This window comes from Caloenas nicobarica, chromosome 2 (genome assembly GCF_036013445.1).
Source record: "Caloenas nicobarica isolate bCalNic1 chromosome 2, bCalNic1.hap1, whole genome shotgun sequence".
NCBI classification, from domain to species: domain Eukaryota; kingdom Metazoa; phylum Chordata; class Aves; order Columbiformes; family Columbidae; genus Caloenas; species Caloenas nicobarica.
The window spans coordinates 28,429,996-28,452,907 of NC_088246.1; the positions used below are offsets into that span (position 1 = coordinate 28,429,996).

General features: G+C 37.2%; 1 protein-coding gene across 1 annotated transcript in view; it reads left to right on the forward strand.

The window, feature by feature from the left end:
- Positions 1-20,888, forward strand: part of NXPH1 (neurexophilin 1) — a 136,900-nt gene extending 116,012 nt beyond the window's left edge. The window contains exon 2 of the mRNA XM_065629619.1: positions 20,127-20,888. Coding sequence (XP_065485691.1) covers positions 20,127-20,888 — 762 coding nt within the window. The remainder of the gene's footprint in view (positions 1-20,126) is intronic.
- The last annotated feature ends 2,024 nt before the right edge of the window (positions 20,889-22,912 follow it).

Here is a 22,912-nt window from a genome sequence, read left to right on the forward strand (position 1 = left end):
GAATGCAAAAAGTGCTTGTGTGGTCAATTTTCTATCCAGGTGAACATTCTTATTTCTTTCTGTCAGCTTTACTGGGACTTTGTATTAATTTTCTTGCTGCTCTTCTTTGTACATTTATCTGACTGTGAATTTTATCATGTTTTCTTGTTTTTACAGACATATTTTATTTCTTGCTGCACAAGAAATGACACCTCTTTAATGACTTAAATACAGGGGTTACAATTCAAAAGTGTGTAACACTTTCATTGTGATATTACATTTCTATTTCTTTCTCTAGTCGGTGTTATTGTATGCATCTCTTGTCATAGAAACAGCTATTCTGGACAACATTGAAACACTAAATTTAGTCTTAGATTTTAAGATACGTTCAGGAACTGTACCTTAAGCTGCATCCCTGCTGGCCAGTTAGTGTTATTTTAAGATATAGGAAGCTTATTGCAGTGGAAGTTTAGCTGTGGTCTTGGATATTCTGTAATAAAAATCTGCATTCTTGTTTTTTCCCTGTAATAACTTGTTTTTGTTTATGCACAAGTGACCTTGACCTACCTTGAAATTACTACATGCTAAGGACAGGTGTGTGGGCTCTTACTATGGAGGAGCTGACATACAGTATCTGAACCTTTATGACTTCTTTTTTAAGTATCAGTGTGATCCCAGTAGACACACAGCTGGGAGTGCACCTTGCACATGGCCGCATTTCATTGCAACTTAGATATTTGTACCAAGATGTGCCACAGTATCTTCAGCTGGTGCTTCATTTTTAGTAGATGGCAGGACTTAGCCCTAGCTAACTGGATTTGCTACCCTGGTACCAGTTTCCTTCACATTTTTCAGAAAAGTCTATGGTTGGATGTTAAATAGGATATATTTAAATGTTGTTGTCCAGCAAAAGTAGATTTCAGAATGGAGTATGCTGAGAATTTCTTGACAAAGCTCTTTTTTATCAAGACTGAGGGTATTCACTGCTAGATACAGTTTAAAATCTTCTTAAACACATTTGTTTTGTTCAGAAGGAGCTTTTTTCTTACAAACGAGAGAAGAAAACTTTTGGGTGCAGGGGCAGATGATGGTAGTATGCCCATCTCCATTTGCACAGTTGATTATTTTGTGTTCTTCCAGTACAATTCTACTTAAATGTTGGCCATAAACCGTGGCTGCATTTTAATATTGGCTGTGTACTTGTGATCTTTCTCTACTGATGCTTAAAAAGGGCATTGACTCTTCCTTTTATTTGATTTCTGTCTGCATTTATAAAATTAATCTCCCAGCCTCATGCTGCAATGAGCTGTGTCAGTGGAAGAGAGATAAGTTTCATTTTTTTGCCTTAAAACTTCTTCCAAAGTTGCAAAGAGTTTAGCACATTTACTTTCTCTTTTCCATTTTAACAAAGCCCTTGTCTTTTTTCTGCATTTCTATTTTATCCATGTCATTTTGGTTCTTTTGTTTTATACTTCACATTTTTTCCACACTCTTTTTTTCTTCCCTTCAAGCCTAGTTTATAGTCTCTGACAGGATTCTTTCTATGCTATCTGCCAAAACATCTGTTCCTTTTCTGAATAAAAAGCTTGCTTCTCCAGAAAGTGTCACACGGGTCCGCACCAACTATAAACCTTCATTTCTCTCTGCGACTTTGCCAATGATGGACCAGCACTGGGAAGCTTTGTATTCTTGTCTGTCTTGTCTCATTTTTCATTATGTCCAATTCAGGTAGTTTATTGGGGGGAAAAATGGCATAACTTATATTTCAATGTACACATTTCCTTTCAAAATATGCTATTAGTTATTTGTACTTTTTATTTTTAATCTTGTCATTATTTCCTGAACTTCTGATTAAAGCAGATATTTATTAGCTTAAAATTGTTTCTGGATTCTCTTGCCTGTTCTATTCTGCTAGGACCACATTTGCATTAATACCCTCACCAAAAATGCAATGTAACTGTCCTTGATTCTTCTTGGATTGATTTTTGGTGATGCTACAATTTTGCAGTCAAAATGGCATTCAGAGCAATTTTGGGTTCTCTTCAGGAAGTTGTGTAACTTTTGGTACTTCGGTTCTGCCACTTATAATTTCTAATGATTATAATAATTCTTCCATAGTAGACAGATGATTTTATTGTAAAGTTCTTTGGCATCTTTAAGGAAAAGTGCTGTATTTGAACAGGATACTATTTTTATATTGTGTTCCCACAGTATAAGAAAATTCATGTCAATAAATATTTTTCATGTGACATTTTATAAATGGTCAATACTAGCAATGAATCATTTAAATATTTCTGCCAAATATAGAAAGAAATATTTATTGTTTTCTATGTTGCAAGGTAAAGGAAAAAAGTGGCTTTCATATGTATTTGTCTGTGGCATTTGTCTGTTGATATGTTGCTGAGATAATTGTCTCTTAACTATATTAATGACTAAGAAGAGAAGGTTTGCTGGTGAATGGTTTTAAGTTCCTGAAAACATCTGAGCCTTAGTGTGATAAATAATATGTGAGAACAATGGATAGAACCTTCCCCCTGGAGTAACTGTAGCTCTTTCACTATTTCAGTCCCCTGAAGCTTTAATTAATTTTCACAGAAATGAACGATAAATTTATTATTATTTTTCTTTTTCAATCTGCCAGTAGTTTCTTCATCTTCTTCCCAGGGAAACTCTGTATTTCCATGGTAAGATTTGTAGCAGTTACTTTGGGGTTTCCGGTGTCAATCTGGTGCGGGAATGTGGAAACGTGCATTGTGCTCCATTGTTCCTTCTCTCTGCTAGACACAAAGAGAGCTTCTCCTGGTGGCAGAGATTTGATAAATGCAGGGAAGCTGTGTAAAGAGCACTGCTAGGGAAATGGAATTCAACTCCTCTCCATGGCTCGATCTCCCCTAGAACAGGTGGCCTGGCATACTGGCCACAAGTTCCTCTTGACTGAGTCCATCCAATACCTCAGCCCCCTCATGCAGGGTATTTGTTTGTGGAAGCTGGCACACTGCCCTCCTGGACGAGCTGCAACAACAGGAGGAGGACTGGGAATGGTTAAAAAGTCCTCGGTCTTTTCATGGCTCTTGCTATATTTTACTGTTCCTTTGAAGTGCTTAAGAGAGATTGGTGTGTGATTTGTTATGTGAAAGTTTGAAAGTTCCAAGTCAAGGAAATATTTCCAACACAACACGAAACACACTTTCTCAGTCAGCTTTCTGTAGGGACTCACGTGTGTCTCTTGCTGAGATCTTAGGGCAAGACTTTCGAGAGATTTGTTTCCTTTCTTGACTTGAATTACCCAAAACATTAACTTAAAAATAATTTTTGTTGCCTATGTAGGCCTGCTGCAGTATGATCAAGACAACAGGAAAGGGAAAATGTTCTCACTCATGACAAATATTAATTACCCATTTCAGTAAGTTGATATTGACTGGGCTATTCAGAAACTGTGTGGAGCAGATTAGAACGTCAGTCATGCCAGTGTAGTTCTGGAGTAACTCCACTAAAATGCAATCAACTTGTACTGTAAATTGTTTTTATTTGTACACTAGGAAACCAGTCCTCTCTTTTTGTCTCTTGAGGTGCAACCTGAGCAGCTGGTAGCCCATCAAACTAATAAGGACCTTTCAATGTGTCCCTCTCTGTGAACCATCATGCAACTGCACTGGTCTGAACCGGGTTCATACAGGAAACAACTCACTCCAGTGAACACGTACAAATACAGTGATTTGTATTTATTTTGGAAGCTTTACATTTTTCAGTGGACAAAAATGAAGGAAATGAGGGATTAGTCAATACTATACAACAAACACAGTGCAGACCTCTGGGCTAGAACTGTGCAAGCTATCTCCTGAACCAGAAAGCACAGAGCTGCATCAGCTCAGCACAATGGCCAGGTCGATAAGCTCTGCTAATGGGTAGGTCTAATCAGCTTCTGTGCAGCACCATGTCCACACAGTCTGTCTGCTTTGAGGGACCTTGCTAGTATTTCTATATGAGATATCAGTCAGTACAATCTCAGGGCAGTAGGGTCTACATTCCAGTTTGCAATGATGATATGCTCTAAACACTACAGAAAAGTAAACATAAGCCATATAGAGAAGTCTTCAACAAGCATGTTTAAAGCAGAAATATGGTTCTAGACTTAGTTACAAACATGATCTTTAAATCTTGTAAAAAAGCAATATATATTGACATACACATGTAAGAAGCATGAACTTATGTGACAAACTGCAACAGTGCCGGGCACTGGCATTTACAGGAAAATTAATATTAGTTTAATGCCGTTTTAATCTGTCAGACGATGTGCAGGTGCAACCCCATGTTCTTCCAGTTTTAAGCTTTACGATAAGACTTGGGTGCATGGTAGACCATATTGACTCTCTGTTTCTTCTCTCCCATTTAGTCAATGTTAGTCTGAAATATAATTGAATGTAAATTTGAAAATAACCAAGGAAAAAGATTAGATCTGGAGATAAGGAACTTAGAATAAAATAATCATATTCAGAAAAAAAAACCTCAAAGAAAATGCTCTTCTTGCTATAGCTTGAAATTTGAGGAGGGGAAAACCTTTTGTTCATCTCTTTGCTGTATGATCCTCTTTTTACAATGAAATTCAACACAAAGTGAATCTCAGCTGGTATGGAATTATATTACCATCTGGGGGAAGATTTTGAAGCAAGCCAAAACTAACAGATTTTCACCCAGCCCCTTAAGAATTCTAATTGCCAGGAGTTGGTCACTTTTTAGGAGCAAATTGACAGTGCAGTAGAGTGAGTCTGCAAGATCATCTTGGCTGCAGATACTTTTTGCTTCATGTAGAATCACCTAGATCTTGGCAGATATTTTTAATGTTCCTAGTTGTTTCATCTATACTTCATCTGGAAACTACAACCAAAGCTGTAATTAACATCGTCAAGTCTGAGCATATCCTTGATGATGTTGTTGGTTAAAAACTATGTTGAACAGAGGGGGTCAAGCTGCATGCCTCAGGGGCTCTACAGTGTACTTCAGAGTCCCTCAGTAGGGATTTGCCATTAAGTTACTAGTTCAAATCCAGGAAAGGTCAAGAGTGATTAACACTCTTTTGTTCCATTGGTTAGTGGGAAACAGCTGTAAAATGAAGTGATGATCAAAATCCAATCCCTAGTAGATATTTTACATCATAAACACCAAACTCCTAATGATCCCTTGCTGGCGGTCTGATTAGAATGGGCAGTAATTGAACAGGCACAGAAACTGCCATGCAGCCCTTACTGCCTTTCCCCATAGCAAAAAGTACTGTCATTTTTGGACTGAAGGACAAGCTGGAAAATTGCAGTCTCTCTGCCTAAGCATTTTGTATTCAGTTGATATATTTGGAAATCTTTCATTCTGAGTGAAACCAAATCATATTTTGGACCATAAATATAGCTGAAGATTAGTTTAAGTGCTTTGAATGAAGAAGAACCTACAATTTAAAACTGTCAGGTTTTTGAAAATTTTAAATATATATCAGTCCTCAGCTGGATTAATCTGACATGGATCTGCTAAAAATTAGCTAAGTAGTAGTCAATGAAGCTGGCAAAGGATTTGGTTCTGCATTACTCAAAGTACACCATCATACTTGAAAATGCATGAGTAGTTGTAGAGAAAGTATGTCTTAGCTAAATTTTGTGCATTATACATACAATCCCTGCCCTTCCTCTACTTCTTGGGCACCAAACAGGTTAGAGTTAGGATTAGGTGAGAGGTTGAATGGTAGTGGTTTAGAATGAGGAGTTAGGGTTTCAGGTTGGGGCTTAGGCTTCAGGCATTTGGTTAGGGTTAAGACCATGATACTGCAAAACTGTAAATTCCAAAGCTTGATGTTCTCATTCTATCCTGCAACTGGTGAGTGATAGAATGCCTGTCTCGTAAACATGATGTCTTTAGACCATATCGGTGTATCTGCTGTCCTCCATGGGAAAATTGTTCTGAAATTACTGGAAAATCTATTCTTTTAATTCATCCGGGATGTTACTGGATTCCACTAGATGAAAATGCTTCCATATTTTAGCAACAGCATCCATAAGATGAATGCACAGAAAAGTTTCGGTGGGTGGATAAAATGCTTAAAGGATCTTGCAACAAGTACCAAATGGATCTTTCTTGCTGCCCTACAGTCCCTTGTCTTAGTTATCTATACAGCAAACTAAGAAAGAAAAGACTGTAAAGAGCCAGTAGCTTGAATAAGGTGAGTAGGATGTTGCTGCTTCCCACTAAGTTTATAAAATGATATTATTAGAATTTTATTAAGTGAATTTAAAACAATGGAAAATATTCTTGTTATTCACTAGGTAGCTAATGGACTGACAGCTATTGACTGACAGCTGAAGGATAAAGGGGGAACTGAGGGATTCACATTTTGGAAGACAGATTACATTTGTATGATTACTTTACTATCATTTTTATCAGAGGAACATGTCAAACATTTCTCATTACTGAGGGCAGGTGTCTGCTCCTGGAGAAAACTGGGGCCTCTTAATGCTCTACAAGTGGATTTCAGGCTTCTTGATGTCATGGACTTTGTGAATTCAGTGACACAACTAATTTCTGAGCAGACTTTTTCCCTTGAGCCTGCATCCTTTTTAAAACAGCTAGTGCCATTTTGTATTTCAACCAGTTATTCAAATCAAACTTTTTTGGGACATCCTGGATATGACAATGGAAAGAAACATCCAGAGATTTGTACTAACTCTTAGCTCTGCAGTTGAGTTAGGACATCACTAATATTTCTTCTTTTAGCTTTGCCTTTGCCAGATTTGTTTCAATGAGACAGCTCTCAAGCGCAGTGACTATATATATTTAGTTTCTAGTACACCTTAACCCTGACCACAGGGTGGTCCATGAGCATTGCAGTAATAGTAATAATAAATAACTAACTGTGGGTTTTGAAAGGATGTCTATGCTGCAAATGCATTTCAGAGAAACACAGGCAGAAGTATAATTTACTCCTTAAAAAATGGAACTACTAAGCATTTATATTTAAATTAAATGCTTTTATGAGTTCATTGGATGTTATTTAGCAAGTATATGATAGCAAAGGAATGTTACCTATTGCCTTAAAGTGAGGATTTTATTGCTTTTCCATAGTTTTCTTTTGTATCAGCATTTGGCAGATAACAAATTAAATTTGCTTGCTAAGGTTAAATTGTTTTGTGCTACTGCTCAGCCACACAGATATAGAAGATGAGACAACGGAAAAAAGTTATTTGCTTTTTTGGGCAGACATAACAATATATTAATATATGGTGATCTTGACCTGTCTTTGAAGAAATTTTTTATTCTCTGAAAGGCAAATAACTTAATTCCTGTCTGAATCACTCAATTGAAATCCTGATCATGCAGGAGGCTATACGAATGGAACTGCAGAGAGAATTGGCCCAAACAATTCAGTGCTGTCAGGGTACTGAGGCTCGGAACAGTCTGAGGTCAAAGCAGAATGGACTTCAAGTATTGGTCAAAAAAAATGAAGGCTCTCTGGAACTTGGTATGAAAAGTTCCTATTTCTCTGTCCATTTTCAGTACCACTGCTTTTCCTGAGTCATGCAGATTTGGCACCAATAGTGCCTAATTCTCCCTGAACTTGTTATACTTTAAGGATATAAAAACATGCTGTTAAGTAAATACTAAAGCCCAAACCTGTAAGGATTCCAGCTTTTAAAAATTTTTTTAAATTTTTTTTTGATTTCAGAAAGCTTCTGGAAACCACACTTTGCAGGTTTCCCTTTATTCTAGGTCCATTTTGATAGGACAGTGGTTTTTTGTTTTCTTGTTTTTTTTTTTTTTTTTTTTTTTCATACCTGAGAAGTCCTTGTGGTATAAGGTCAGAATAATAAATTTTATGTTTTTATTCTTTATGTATGAAAAGTAATATAATGCCATCACTACTTTATTACTCCGCAGTCGTTCTGTTATTATGCAACTTAAAATATTTCAGCCATCAGCATTTGGAGAAAGTTCATAGGTGTAGGGCACTCCATTATAATTTGCCTTTAAAGACTACATTTCTTCTGGCCACCCTGCCTAGAAATGCAGTTATGGATCAAGTTCTAAGGTGAGCTGAAGAGATGATAAACTGAGAACGTACTGTATTTGCACCACTATAAGCAGTGCTCTAGCACTCCAGCATTTCGAAGTTGAGCTAATATTTCTTCTAAATGGAAATGTTTGGAGCTTTTGTGAAAACCAAAAAAGTCTTGGAAGGGTTTACAAGTCTGGTACTCAGGTTTGGGTTGCAAAAAGAGAAGTATTTCTGTAATTCAAAAGTGATCAGCAGAATTCAGCAGGCATAAAATAATCCCAAAGATGTCAGTTTATTAGACCTTGAACTATCTTGTATTCAACTTGCTTTAGTACATCTTAATATGAATTTAAGGCAATGTATCAGAACTACTCTATGTTACAAGAAAGGACTCATGGTCCTCCACAGACATGCTCCCAGTACTGCTCGTTATCCTAGAAATCAGTGTGCTGAAGCAATGTTCATACACTTTCTTCCAAAGTTTTTCATTCCATTGTGAAAAAATTAGCAATGAATAACCTCCTTCAACTTATATGTCAATGCCCAAAAGACTTTTAACTCATCTCAATTTAAATTAATGACCTTAGTGATAGTACTAGCAATTGGACCATGGCTCTCATGAGCCAGATATTTGCATATGGAATTTGATTAATCCTGCTGGCTATTAATTTTCCCTTTAAATTAGGTATGACACTATTACAGGAAGACATTATAAGGCTACTATTAGGTACAATGTTGATTTTCTATCGAGTGTTCAATTTTGTTTTGTTTGGCTGTGCTAGGTTCCCTCACAACATGTGTTTGGCTCGACTCAGAAAGATATCACAGACCTGAAAACTGCTCTGTGCAAGTACACTGCAAACAACTACCCTACTGAATGAATATTACAAGTTCATAAGAGGTAGAGAAATTGACATACGGTATCCCCTTCTAGTATTCTGTAACTGTATTCCTCTTAACAGCATAATAGGTCTCTTGTGATACCTGTGTCCAGAGTCATAGAAAGACCAACTAGGTAAGCAATAGGAGGTAGTACTTTTTCTGAGGCTACTTGGTCTGCCTGCAACCCAACTGAGCAAATGTACACTGATGGTAGAATGCTGTTCAGATCAAGAATAAATTTTGCCTGGATCTTGTAAATATTATATGTGTTGTCTCCCGGTTTCCAACAGGACAATCCATGTTTCCTTGACATCTCTGCATTTTGGGAGCATTTGAACATGTTTACGTACCTCATAGCCGGGAAAACAATGTGCAGCGCTGAGCTTGCTGAGCAGAGCCAGTGCCCATGTGCTGCTTACTGCTAAGCAGACCCCTCTAAGAATTGGCAGACCTTAACAAAACCACCAAGAAAATATCAATAAGAATTAATTGATTACCCCTGCAGTAGAAAAGTGTTTAATCTTCCCCTTCCTTACCAGAACAACATTAAAGAAACACACATCTTTCCTCAGAGATGGATTTTAATAGATTTTGATATCCATTGACAAAATGATGGAATGATCAATGCCTATTAAAAAAGCACAGTTAGAAATGGAACATATTTCTTCTTCTGGTTGAAATTCAAACAGAAGAAAACCTTCTTCTTTGTCATCACAAAAGTCTTCTGAGAAGTCAGGACAGACTGGGCTGTATCTACATGCTAATGCTCTTCTTTGGAAAAAGGTGGTAATAGACACATGAGCAAAAAGACATTTTTGTAAAATGGTGGAGTATTTTAATTTTATTAAACTTTTACATTAACAGTGGATGATTGGAAACTGTATGTAGAAAATGGGTAATACTAATAGAGCATGTTAATAGTGCACAGTGGCTTTCTCCATTATATAGTACCTGGATATCACACATTATAATATTTTTCACCTTCTTCAGAAGATATATCTACCCATATGAAAATGGACATTTTCTTCAGTGTGTTATATGTAAAGCAAACTATGGTGCAAATTTTGATTAAAATGTTGTTCTGTGGCCTTTCATATAAAATCTAATTTTATTTAATATTACTTTCTACATGCATGCAGAAAATGGCAAGCCAATATTAATAAAAGAAGGCTTATAGGAATGTGGAACAAGAACAATAGATCCTTAACAAAATTTATTTACCTAGCTAGACTTTCATTTCAAAGTTAGCAACATTCTGTGATACTGGCATAATACAGGAGTCTTAAAACTCTGTTAGACATTTTTAACCCACTTTAATTTATTCCATGGAAGTTTAATCCCCTGCTGAATGGAGATGGGGTGAATTTTCAAAAGTCATAATCCACTGAAGTAAAAAATCTTTAATGACAACACAGGCAGCAGGCTTCAAGAGTTTAGTTTAAATTCTTTCTAAAAATGTAAAACGTAGGGCAAGAGTTAATAGGATATTTCATACAGTTATATTTCAATCCTTTTCCAAATCTTCAGAAATTCACTTGCACCTCCACTATTAGAAATATTTGGGCTGAATCCTACACTTCTAAGGCAAAAAGCTGTAAAAGTGTAATGGGAAGATTTTCACAGCGTATGGTAACTCATTTGGTCCTTCAGTTCATAGACTGTTATGAGGAATAGTATCATATTTTCTAAACTGAAAGATAGATGATGTTTTACAAATCAAACATTTTCCATTCTGCCTTAACTAGGCAAGAAAATAAAAGCAAGCTACGTTATGTTAACCTTTCTGCTCCTCTAGGATTTTTACAATTGATTTTAGTGGTGGGTCAGGATTTGGCCCATAAATTGAACTGAGAGATTCCATACATTTCCTATGTATTGCGAAGCCACAGTTTTACACTGACCCTTGACTACCACCTTTGGAACTGGCCAGTTGTGGATGTATCTGTCACTCAAACAAAACTTTTTTTTTTTTCCTTTACCTGGAAGCTCCTCTACTGCCAGCCATAAACTTTTACAGATTTGCCTGGCCTGAACATCCAGGCACTAGGCTTCTGCCTGAACCCCACAGGAAAAATGCTGCTGCCTTGCCATTTTTTCTGTAGCCTGCTGGACAAGAATTTGGGTGGCATCAATTGAAGCTAGGAGGTGACTTGATCACAACAAACAGAAGGAGAAGGTTCCTCAGGCAGTCTGAAGTTAAGAGGTGGAACTACTGGTTGCAGGGTGTTTCAGATGCTGGAAGTTTCAGAGAGAAAAAGGCAAGTTCTTGTAGGCAATATTTGTTGAAAGTTATTAAATTCATAGCCACAGTACCAGCTTAAGAAGTCCTTGATCTGCAAAGGCTTGAGGATGTGAAAGATTTTCTCGTCCAAGTAGTACATTCCCTGATTTTGGATTCTTTGACAAAAATCAACTTTTAGCCATTGTTGGATACATCGTAGAGGATCAGATGGAATGTTGGTTTGACTTGCTACTGTTCTTAAGCTCTTAAATTAAATAGACAATGACTTCCTTTTTCTCTAGGGGCTACATCTTTGAAGGAAAAACTAGAAGATTCCTTCTTTAAAAGACAACAGTGATAGCAGTACCTTTCTTCACCCCTGATTTCCAAAACAAAAAGGTGAAACATTTCTTAGGGCTGGCTTTTCATCTCTTCCCGTCATGGATTTGTGGTTTTGATTCCTGGTTCAAAGTTCCCAGTCTTCTCCAGGCACTTAAAGGAGTCTGGATGTTTAATTCTGAGTCTGATTTCCGCTCTGGAAGTTTGTGAAAGGGAAAAGAAAGTAATGGCTTCTTGTAAAGAACTATACTGCCACACCAGAGAGGCTAGCACTGGCAGAGCGAAGTGGAGAAAAAAGAAGAAAGAGAAAAATACCAATTAGCGAACTGCTTCCTGAAGAAATGTCTCCATAATTACAATCTAAGTCTGATGGATTTCAAGTGCCCATCTATCTTCAGATGACTAAACACTTTTTAAAAGCCTGCTTACTAAACATTTTTGTTGTCAGTAGCAAACAAAACAGGCTCCAGAAGACTAGTTTTTCAGATTCTAAATACCTACGAAAATTCTTTTTGTGATTAAATCAAACCTGAAAGATAGCAGAATAGTGCAAAGTTACACTGTGTCTGAAATGAAACCTTCAGATGGGAAATTTCCTGTATCTAAAAGGAGGAGCAATACTAGAAAATTTGCACACCTTGCTGTATGAGTAACACAGCACTAGCTTAAGCGTGCTGACAGATGTGTAAAGAACATTGGACATGAACATGACTACACTATGTCAGAAAGTGTTTAGATAGAGCAATCATTGTCCTACTTCCAGCCTGCAGCTTTTCTGTTCTCTCCATGGTGTTCTCTCTGGGGCAAACTATGCACCATAGGTCAGGTTTTTCTTGCTTGCCCTTAGGCATCTAGATGAAGAGCATTTATTCAGTCCTTGAAGGTTCACCAATAGCTCATGGGGATAGAGGTAGTTCTTTCTGTTTCTCTTTCTCGATTATGGAATAAGCCTAGATGAATAGTTTGTATCTGAGACCTGAATTCCAGGTGAATGACATGATCAGTGACATGATTCCCAGACTAGATCATGGACTGGGCCGGCGCAGAACACATTCCGACTCTTTCCAAACATGTGGTGGCAGGCTGCCACTTTCATCAGTCTGTTACCATTCACAGGACCTGTGGCAGTGTCACAGCTTAGCCCACAGTCAACATGAATGCAAGGGAGAGGAAATAAGACTCTGAAGCAAAATTAGACATGGTAATTCTTAAGTATTCTCATTGGAAATCAACCATTGAAGGTGTTCTATCACTTTTGCATTTCCTGAAAATTATTTGAGACATTCTAGTTTTCAGACTTCTGTATAAAAGGCAATTTATATGGTGTAGAACACTGTAAAATTGTAACTTGTGCTAGTTATTTTTCTTTTGCAGAACAGCTCACTGCAATATTGTAATATTTAATGATCAACAACTGTTGAGAATTATAATGTCTCTAAACAAAATAGTGTCTCTGATGTTTTATTAGTGCCCTCATCTTTCTGTGGTTACAAATTTTCTAATTAGTCTTTGATTCCTAGTCAGATCTCAAACAGATATCAACTGATATAAGCACTCTAATTTCAATTATGTTAAATTTCACTGAATTTATATCAGCTACCATCAGCTGAATTTTTCTCAGCTTCAGGTCTTCTGTAACCCCTGTTTTGTCAATGATGAAAAAAGCTCAGATAGCCACAATTTTTTTTTTTGTAGCAGGGACCATTCGGAACAAGCACAATAGCATGTAGATTAATACAAGAAAAAATACAGCATTTAAAGCTGAGCTGAGCACAGTATCACAGAATCACAGAATGTTAGAGATTGGAAGGGACCTCAAAAGATCATCTAGTCCAATCCCCCCCAGTAGATAGTGTTAAGCTGATTTTTATGAATTCTAAGGTAAATCTACACAGTAAAAAAAAAATACCTTCTGTCTGGTTTCTGTGTGACAAAAAATTCTATTTTTTATGTTTAAGTGAGTGATCCCAAGTGATTTCTTTACAAAATATTGTTGAAAACTTCAGGTACTTCTTTTTCTATGGTCAGTAATGGAAGAAGGTCCCCATATGAATTCTGTAGGGCTCCGTGCAAGGACCTCTGCTGTTGAATATGTTTTTAAATGACCTGGGAAAGGTGAATGAGAAAGTTTATTGATGACACAAAAGACTTCAGAGTAGAAAAGAGCCAGCAATGAGGAATGGCAGAAAGATCTTATCAGAATTAGTAAATAGGCAGTAAATTAAGGAATGAAATTCTGTGGTAGTAAACGTAATTGAAACACATGGGAAAAAAAAAAAAATCCCAGCTTTGTATATAAATAGACTTGAGATTTTAGGGTTATGACAGTTCCATGTTAAGTGTCAGTTCGGTGCTCATTAGTGATCAAAATCAAATAAAATATTACTAATTAGTAGAGAAAAAAGAGTGAACAAATAGGAGGCCATTTGTCACCATACAAGACTATGGTTCTGGCTCATCTTGAACACTGTGTGCCATTCTGGACTCCTCATCTTAAAGACAGAACTAGGAGTAGAACTGAGGAAGCTTCAGAGAAGGACAATAAGGAAATTCAAAGGTACAGGTATAGAATGTTTTCTGTGTAAGGGATTATTCTTGCGACCCAGGAGGCTGGTACTCAAGGCTGTTTACTGCTCTGAATAAATGTACCTGAGGCATGTACTGGTGTTCTTAAAGTAGGCTTCTTTATGTAGCTAGAATTCATCAAGTTTTCCACTCACCGATATTTGTAGAAAAAAATATGTGTAGCAGCAAAGAAAAGTAAGGAGGAGCATGGGAAATTTGGATAGAGACTGAGTTTTCCATCTGGAGAATGAAGGGTTCTCCAAAGAAGGCAGCAGAAGCCAGGTTCAAAACCAAAAGTAAGAGAATAGAGCCATGGAACTCATTGCTGAAGGGTGTTATGGAAGTTAAATTTTACAGGGTCAGAGTAGACAACTGCATAGAACAGCAGTCTACTGAGAGTTACTGAAATGGAAAACATATACAGAAATAATATATAGCAGAGGAAACTAGAAGTATTTGACAGCTGGAAAGATATTAGAGGATTATCATGCATGCCATGTTCTTGCTCTTCTCCAGCCATCTTATAGCTTCTATTGGAGACAGAACATTTTTCTAAATGAGACTTTGGTTTGATCCTGCGTAGCCACTTTTGTGTTCTTATTTGATACAGTAGATCAGGATTTACTGTTCCATTTGTCAGATTCATCTCAGTTTGCATTTTTTGATCGACAAATCCACATCCTTATTTGTTTCATGTCATATAGCAAAAAGGCTTGTAAGTTAAGAGCAGAGAGGTTTGTTTCTGTGAAATATTAATGTATGTGTTTTTTCACGTTTGTCCTCCCTTTCTGAAGTATCAGTTTATAACGTGTACAAGTCCTTCACTGTGTTTTAGTCCCCCTTGTTATAATCTTCATTAACTTTCATTCTCAGTTTCTTTGTTTATGGCCAAATTTCTGTAGAATATTGGCTTTGACTTGTCTGGAAATTATTCACTGAATAAAATATTTCCATGCCACTTTTAGCTTTGTACAGTGTGTAGACAGGTATAGGAAAAAAATTGATCAAAGTAGAAGTGTAAACTGGTTCTTAATTTTCCTCCACCTAATGCACAAGCAGGATTAATATGGGCAAAGTGGATCCAACTAAAATTTTCTGAGTGCTGTCCTGCCTTGATAGAAGTCTAGCGTATAGTTATGTCCATCAGTACTCTCTTTCCTGTGCTGTATCTGAGATATCTGACCGAGGAAAGAAAGTTCTGATTTCTTTATACAGAGCACATGTAAACACAGCGCTGCCAAGTTCTAACAGTGCTGTGCCAGCAAAAATGATCTGGGTTTTGATTAGTTATTTACCTGAAGAGAGAGATTTTCTACCTGGAGAATTAGATTGTTTGTTTACATTTTCATTTACCCTCAAGTAGTCATACATTCAGAGGAATAAATACATAATTTCTAAACCAATACTGTAATTATAGATAATGAACTGTAATAGAGCTAGAATAAAAGCAAAAGAGTGAGAAATCAAGAGGCATTCTGTACCTCTTTCAATGACTATTTTTTTTTAATCTCAAATTGGTGTCTTAAATTAATGTTAATATACATATGGTTGATTTTACACTGAGAAGAGGGCCTCAATCCTCACTTGAGGTCTTCACGGCTTTGCAAGGTCCCTTTACAACTTTGTTTTCTCTGCTCCAAATGTTCAAGTTTGACCTGCCAAAGCATTCAGGACTTGCTGTCTTGAAAGAGAACTCAAAAATTTCTGAGACAAACTGTGTATCCTTTAAGAAGTCCTAAATGAATTACACATATTCATTAAAATATATTTAATGATGTTAAACATCATTATAAAAATTTCTTGACCCTCAAAAAGGAGGATACAGAATCTCGGGGGTCTTTTATTTTAATGGAGTAAAAAATGAACTGCAGATCAATTCCTCTGTCTTTTTAAATTATGTTTTGGGAAATTGTGCCCAGTAAAAACCACTGTTTCTGCTCCTTCCTACAATCAGAAGAAATGGAATAACAATTTGTCATTATTAATTGGAAAAGTGTTACCAGGTAGTCAGCTCCTTCTGTCTTTTTGATATCAGTAAACTTGACTATGTATTGGATATTCGTACTTTCCATTAAAAGTTCAAGACTGGAACCGAAGGTTGTCTGCCATGCTTACTGAGTGCTTTTCCACTGACACTTGTAACATTGGATAAATGTTTCTAAGTCTTTTTGCTCCTTACTACTTTTCTGTATGGACACTGCTGACATCATAAGCATTCAAAACCACTTCTAGCTATGGAGTCATGGAGCAAATGCACCTCCTCAGCCCTTTTGAGATGTTGATACATTGCAATGTAGAAGTGTTGCAGGTTAAGCCTGGTGGGCAGCTAAGTACCAGACCTCACTCACTCACTTCCCCCCCTTCCCCAGTGGGACAGGAGGAGAGAAAAGGAAGAATAAAAGCAAGAAAACTTGGGGGTCAAGATAAAAAAAAAAAAAAGTTTAATAAGTGAAGGACAAGTAGAAGTAGAGAGAAGAAAACAAAACAAAACAAGTGATGCGAAGGCAACATTCATCGTCTCCCATGGGGAGAGTTATGTCCACCCAGTTCCTGAGCAAAAGATGGCTAACCCTCCCTAAATTCCCCCTCCTTTCAACTGCTAAGCATGATGTTACATGGTGTATGGAATAGTTCTTTGGTTAGTTCAGGTCATCTGCTCAGTTGTGTCCTCTCGCAACCTGTTGTGCACCCCCCAATCTATTCACTTGAGGAGCCAAGAGAAATACAGAGAAGATGTTGATGCTATGCAAACACTGTTCAGCAAGAGCTAGAACATTAGTGTGTTACCGGTGTTTGGGTCAAAATATAAACCACAGCACTGTATGAACTGCTGTGAAGAAAATAAACTTTGTCCTAGCCAGCCCCCGTACTAGTGGGCCAAACTTTTAGATGTTTCACCTAGGAGTGGCTGTGGAAAAGAAGAAAACTCTGGTTACAGTGAACTTGCTGATAGAGTATGCAAGTTTCTGAATTACATGTAAATATACTCAAGGAAGAGGACAAAAATGTCATCACAGAATTTGGGCTGCTCAGTGTTTTTGCTCTCCATTAGCCATTTTAAATTGGCACTTTTTTCATGTACTGCTAAAATAGGTCTATGTTTCAGTAACCTAGTTTTCACACTACTAAGTGCAAAATCTCATGGATTTGCTATACACTATCTTTCCTGTATATTGCAGCCTTGTGGTTGGAAAGAAAAGAGATGGAAGAAAATTGTAGATTAGGTCACGTGAAAATAACTGCTGCATCTGCAGAAATTCTATTACACAGCAATGCTCTGTATTATTGGGTGTGCGAGTCTCTGAGGATACATATAGCTGCTTTCTATAGCACATAGTATACTAACAGTATATGAAAAAGCAGTTGGCTGGAAAATGTTAGTGAAGAACAATGAATTCTAGAGCTTTTTTATTAACCCTTGTGGGCTGTTTTTTCTAGGGCTTGCCCAGACGCTTGACTAGAGAGGGCAGGTTCAGGCCTTTAATCATGAATGCAGACAGTTACCCTCATTGAAAATCACAAATAGAGGTCTTGAGGCTAACTGCATGACTAGAAGTCTTTCAGGTATTACAAAATCAATGACAGTAACAATCAATTGTATTTGTTAGATCAGGTGAAGCAGTATAGCATGCATGGAATCTGAACCATCCATTTCCATGAAATATACTGGCTTTCAAGGAAACACATGAACTGGATCAGTCATCAACTATTTCAGAAAATACCTACTTCCTTTTCTGGGTGTTCAGTTTTATACATCTGAAAAAAGAGACCTTCTCTTTAAAAGGTTTTGACACCATTACATTTTGTTACATGGAACTTGAAGTGTAATCCTATGAAATGTAAATCATTGGATGCAGAAAGGAAAACAAAGGAAAAACAAGCTGTGAGCAAAGAAAAATATAGTGGTAAGCAATATGTATCTTACCCATAGATTGCAGGTATAGTAGCTCTGATATCTAACTGCTTAGATTCATAGTGATTTGACAGATTCATGCTAGGCAGGCACATTTTTCCTTTTAGTCACATTTATTTTCTTATTTTGCACTTCTCCATATGCCACAGCAAAATTATATTCTGAGTCTCTTTCTCTCTCCCTGTGACATCTTCATTGCTGCTTCATTAACCAGTGCACCATCAGTGCATTTCATTACAGCTTCTCTCCTGACTCACTGTGTTGATGCTAAAATGCAGCTACAAACTGGCTATCAAAATGCTAGTCTGTGTTTTAATACTTCCTTCCATTTAAAAGAGGAGGAAGTAATCACTTTGGCAAAATCCTAAATAAACCCATATTGTATCTATTACCTTTACTGGTCCCTCAACGTGAAATGCACTGTGGGGGTATAGTGTGGGATGTGACAGATTTATTTACCTATTTGTTTACTGTAAAAGGATGAGGGCATACCTCCTATGTGATCAGTGTATTAAGAAAATTTAGACTGATTTTATATATGTGACTTCAACTGACCTTGAAAAAGTAGTGAAGTTAATGAAAGCATCCTTCAGTTCCGTGATTGTTAGGAAATGAAAAGGCCATGCTGTGATAGATATCCTCCGTGACATATATTATACGTCCAGTTGTTCCAGTAGGGAGCAGACATGATTTAAATACTAGATGGTTTCCAATGGGTTCCCGGGGTTGGGAATACACTAAATTCATTTTTAAGTGAAGAGAAAGATATAACTGCAAGTATGATAAAAGCATGTAAATCAGTTCCAGAACACAGAGGAATAAAACAGGCATAGTCAGAATCTCTGATGTAGCCCTGAAAAGAGAAGTAAGAAACTTGATGTCCTCTTCAGAGCAGTTAAAATGTTAAAAAATGTGGAAGTGTGTCTGGTGCAAATTCTTAGGGGGAGTGGGACTAAGGGTGTTGTCAGTGCTTTCCCGTCTACCTGCTGCCCCCTGCCAATTCCAGCCCTCCCTGCTACACTCTGTCAGACTCTCTACCAGTGCTGCATGTTAGACAGCTGTGAGGATGCATCTGTTCTCTGTTTTCCACACAATTAAGGCAAAGTGAAAAAATATAAATAAGACAAATTGCTCTGACACTAAATTATGTGAAAAACGATGTCTTAAATATAGGATTTTGTAGGAACTTGGTGCAAGACTTTGTCTCTTTTAAAAAAATGTGGTTTTGCAGGATTTTTTGTTACTACTTTTAAATTAGTGGCCCTATTTTTCTTGTAAATACACAAATGGCTTCTTGTTTTGCACAGGTCACTTTTTGGTTTGGGGAGGTAGGTGTGGAAAAAGAAGTGAAGTGAGGAAGGAGAAATGCATGTCATATTAGAGACACACAAGGCAAATCAGTAGCTAATCTGTAAGGAACCGTAAGAAAAGACTGTGACTCCTCTTGCATGAACTGAGGTACAGCACACAGTATATACAGCTGTTGATGCAAAACTCATTAAATTTTTCATTATTCTATTGTTTATATTGTAGTTGTGACTGAAGGTCCCAGGAAAGAACACAGACTGATGTGTACTCATAAAAAGAATAGGGGAATTATATTATTAGATTATTATTAGATATTATTAGATTTATGATGACATGGACTCTGAACATGGTCAGGCTGGCACCACCAAGACAGCATCCTGACAGTGGACTCCAGAGGCAGCAAAAATAAACGAATGTGACTCTGATGGTAGAAGACACAGCTGCTTTGCAGAGAGGACATTCAAGCAAGCGTATGTCACTCTGAGAGGAGAAATGGCCAGTGAAAGCTACATATAGACTGGAGGATGGCATGGCTGTGTACCTTAGTCTTTACAGTACTTTGTTAGATACTCATCACTTACAGACATCATAACAGAAGTAGCTTTCAGGCTGAAGAATAAAGTGAATGGCTGGGATTAAATCTGAAGGCCAGTGTAAAAGACTGGCAAAGGAGAATTCAGTAATAACTGCTCAGAAAGAAGAGGAAAATAGGTATTTCTGGTTTGTTTTACTGACTACAGAGATACAATTTAATTTATTAAAAAAAATTCCCTATGATTTTGAAATCTGATCATTTTGGTTTCAGGTGAGAATGATGATACGTATTGCATATCTCAAGATATTCTTTCTTTCTTTCTTTCTTTCTTCTTTCCTTCTTTCTTTTTCAGGTTACTTGTGCAAATTTAACAAATGGAGGAAAAGCAGAACTTCTAAAATCAGGAAGCTCCAAATCCATATTAAAGCACATATGGACAGAAAGTAGCAAAGACTTGTCCATCAGCCGACTGCTGTCACAGACTTTTCGTGGAAAGGAAAATGATACAGATTTGGACCTGCGATATGATGCCCCAGAAACTTATTCTGAGCAAGATCTCTGGGACTGGCTGAGGAACTCCACAGACCTGCAAGAGCCTCGGCCCAGAGCAAAGAGGCGGCCCATCGTCAAGACTGGGAAATTTAAGAAAATGTTTGGCTGGGGGGATTTTCATTCCAACATCAAGACTGTGAAGCTAAATCTGTTAATAACGGGGAAAATCGTTGACCATGGCAATGGGACATTTAGTGTTTACTTCAGGCATAACTCCACTGGTCAAGGGAATGTATCCGTAAGCCTAGTGCCCCCTACAAAAATAGTGGAATTTGACTTGGCACAACAGACGGTGATTGATGCCAAAGATTCCAAGTCCTTTAACTGTCGAATCGAGTACGAAAAAGTTGACAAGGCTACCAAGAACACACTCTGCAACTATGATCCTTCAAAAACCTGTTATCAGGAGCAGACCCAAAGCCATGTGTCATGGCTCTGCTCCAAGCCCTTTAAAGTAATCTGTATTTACATTTCCTTTTATAGTACAGATTATAAACTAGTACAGAAGGTGTGTCCTGATTACAACTACCACAGTGACACACCCTACTTCCCTTCAGGGTGAGGACCAACCTGTGTCTGAGACTGAAGCCTGGGGAATAAAAGAGGTCGTATGACAGGGCTGTAACCTCACGGAGCGAGGCCACATCTATTGCCTGGAATGTGTCTACCTGCTGCTGCTGATGTCAAATGGCTGCAAATATGTTAGTGGAAAACAATCTAATGTAATTTTTGCCCAGTCAGCTCCATGTATCAATCTAGTTGTAAATCACTATGGATTTGAAATAAAACCATACACATACACAGAGACACACACTCTTTTCAGCTCACAGCTATTGAGATTCCTGTTAAGAGAGCTTTCATTGTCTGATATCTAAGGTTTCAGGATAACCTGTTTTCAAGCAAAATGGATTAACTATACAAAGAATGGTTTCTAATGCAGACTGTTATGGAAATCTCTTTGAAAGTCCTTTGAGTACATGCCAATCAATAATCCCTACTCATGCATTCTACTGCTTGGAGTAGCTGTACTGGTAAATATTACTGTAGGAGTAAATACTTGTTAAAGTGGGAAAAATGTGCGTCTAGAGTTCAGTATTCCTTATTATATGAACACAGCAAAGTATTGTGACGTTTTTCCCAGCATACAGTAGGCACATTCGAGGTGGTGTTAGGTGGCTCTTCTTCCATGGAGTGAGCTTGTTACTAGTAAAGATGGGCAAACATTTTGAATTTACATGTGGGCAGACATTCTGGTGTCATGTTTCTCTGACCCTTTAATCTCTGATTCTTTAAACCTGGTTGAGTTTAGGCCAGCTAAGCAACTTAAAAACTTTCCAACTGATCTCTAAGAAGTGAAATGCCTGGCAGAGAACATGTAAGTTGTAAGTGGCTGTCTTATCTTTATTACAAAACATTGTAACAAATTCAATATCCTAGTCTTCATTTGTATGAATGGTTTGTATTGTACATAATTTAACCAGTGTTATTTGAGCTGCTTATTAATATTAACTTGTAATTGTCTCTCTGCTTGTTATTGGTTAAAAACAATCAAAGAAAAGAGGAATCCATTCTATCAATGTAGCTGTAAACTCCATTAAAAGACAGAACTATGTACAAAGCATTTATTCAGCTAAAGTATTGTTGAAAGCTATACATATACAGCATTACAGTCTGTCTGTATTTAGATATTTTATTTCCAGAGAAAAAAAATTAACTGTACATAGAAATAAAAAATCTTAAAGTTGAGTTTCAATATGTACTGTGTAGACAGTAGTTTAAATGGTTCTGGCAAGTGGATAACACTCCAAGTCTGACATGTTTTCAATCTTATCTCTTTGCATATGTACATATACATACATATATTTATTAATTTGTGTGTGTGCATGTTTGTGCGTGTATATGTGTGTGTGTGTGTGCAAATAAATATAGACATATATGTAGAATATATAAAAAATTTCTTGGGCCCTATTCCTGGCAAGAAGATCCTATTACTGAATGGTCTTGCTAATGTGAGCAGGAGCCCCTACTCGGACAAGAAATTACAGAAGCAGGGCTTTGTTAAAAATTATTTGTTATAATTTAGAAGTGGGAAAACATGGAGCTGTTCTCTGTGTACACAAGTACGCAGGCTGGCCTTTGCCTTAATTCTAGCCTCCTCTGAGGCACTGATCTCTCCTTATGGAATGAAGAGATCCCTTTTTACGGTACAAGGGAATTTTCTTCCTATAAACATAAAACTCATAGATTTTATATATATATATATTTTTTTTTTTTTTTTTTTTTGGTGTGTGTGTATATAGTGGCATACTTTACCCCCAGCATCCAGATAAACAGCAACTATAAAAAGTCCATGCCTAAAAGAAGGCTGCCCATAGAAGAACTCGGTATTTCATCTCATATCTTTCAGAATTATCACTCCTGGCAATGCTTGCTTCTCCCTTCCACCCTCACTCCCAGGTTCTGTGTTCTTGTGTCAAAGCTGTGAATGCTGATATGGGTTGGCTTCCAAATATGTCCAGCATCATGAACAGCTTCTCCAAAGTCCCAAGAAACTAACGTTTTGAGAAGAACAGAACTTTGAAACCA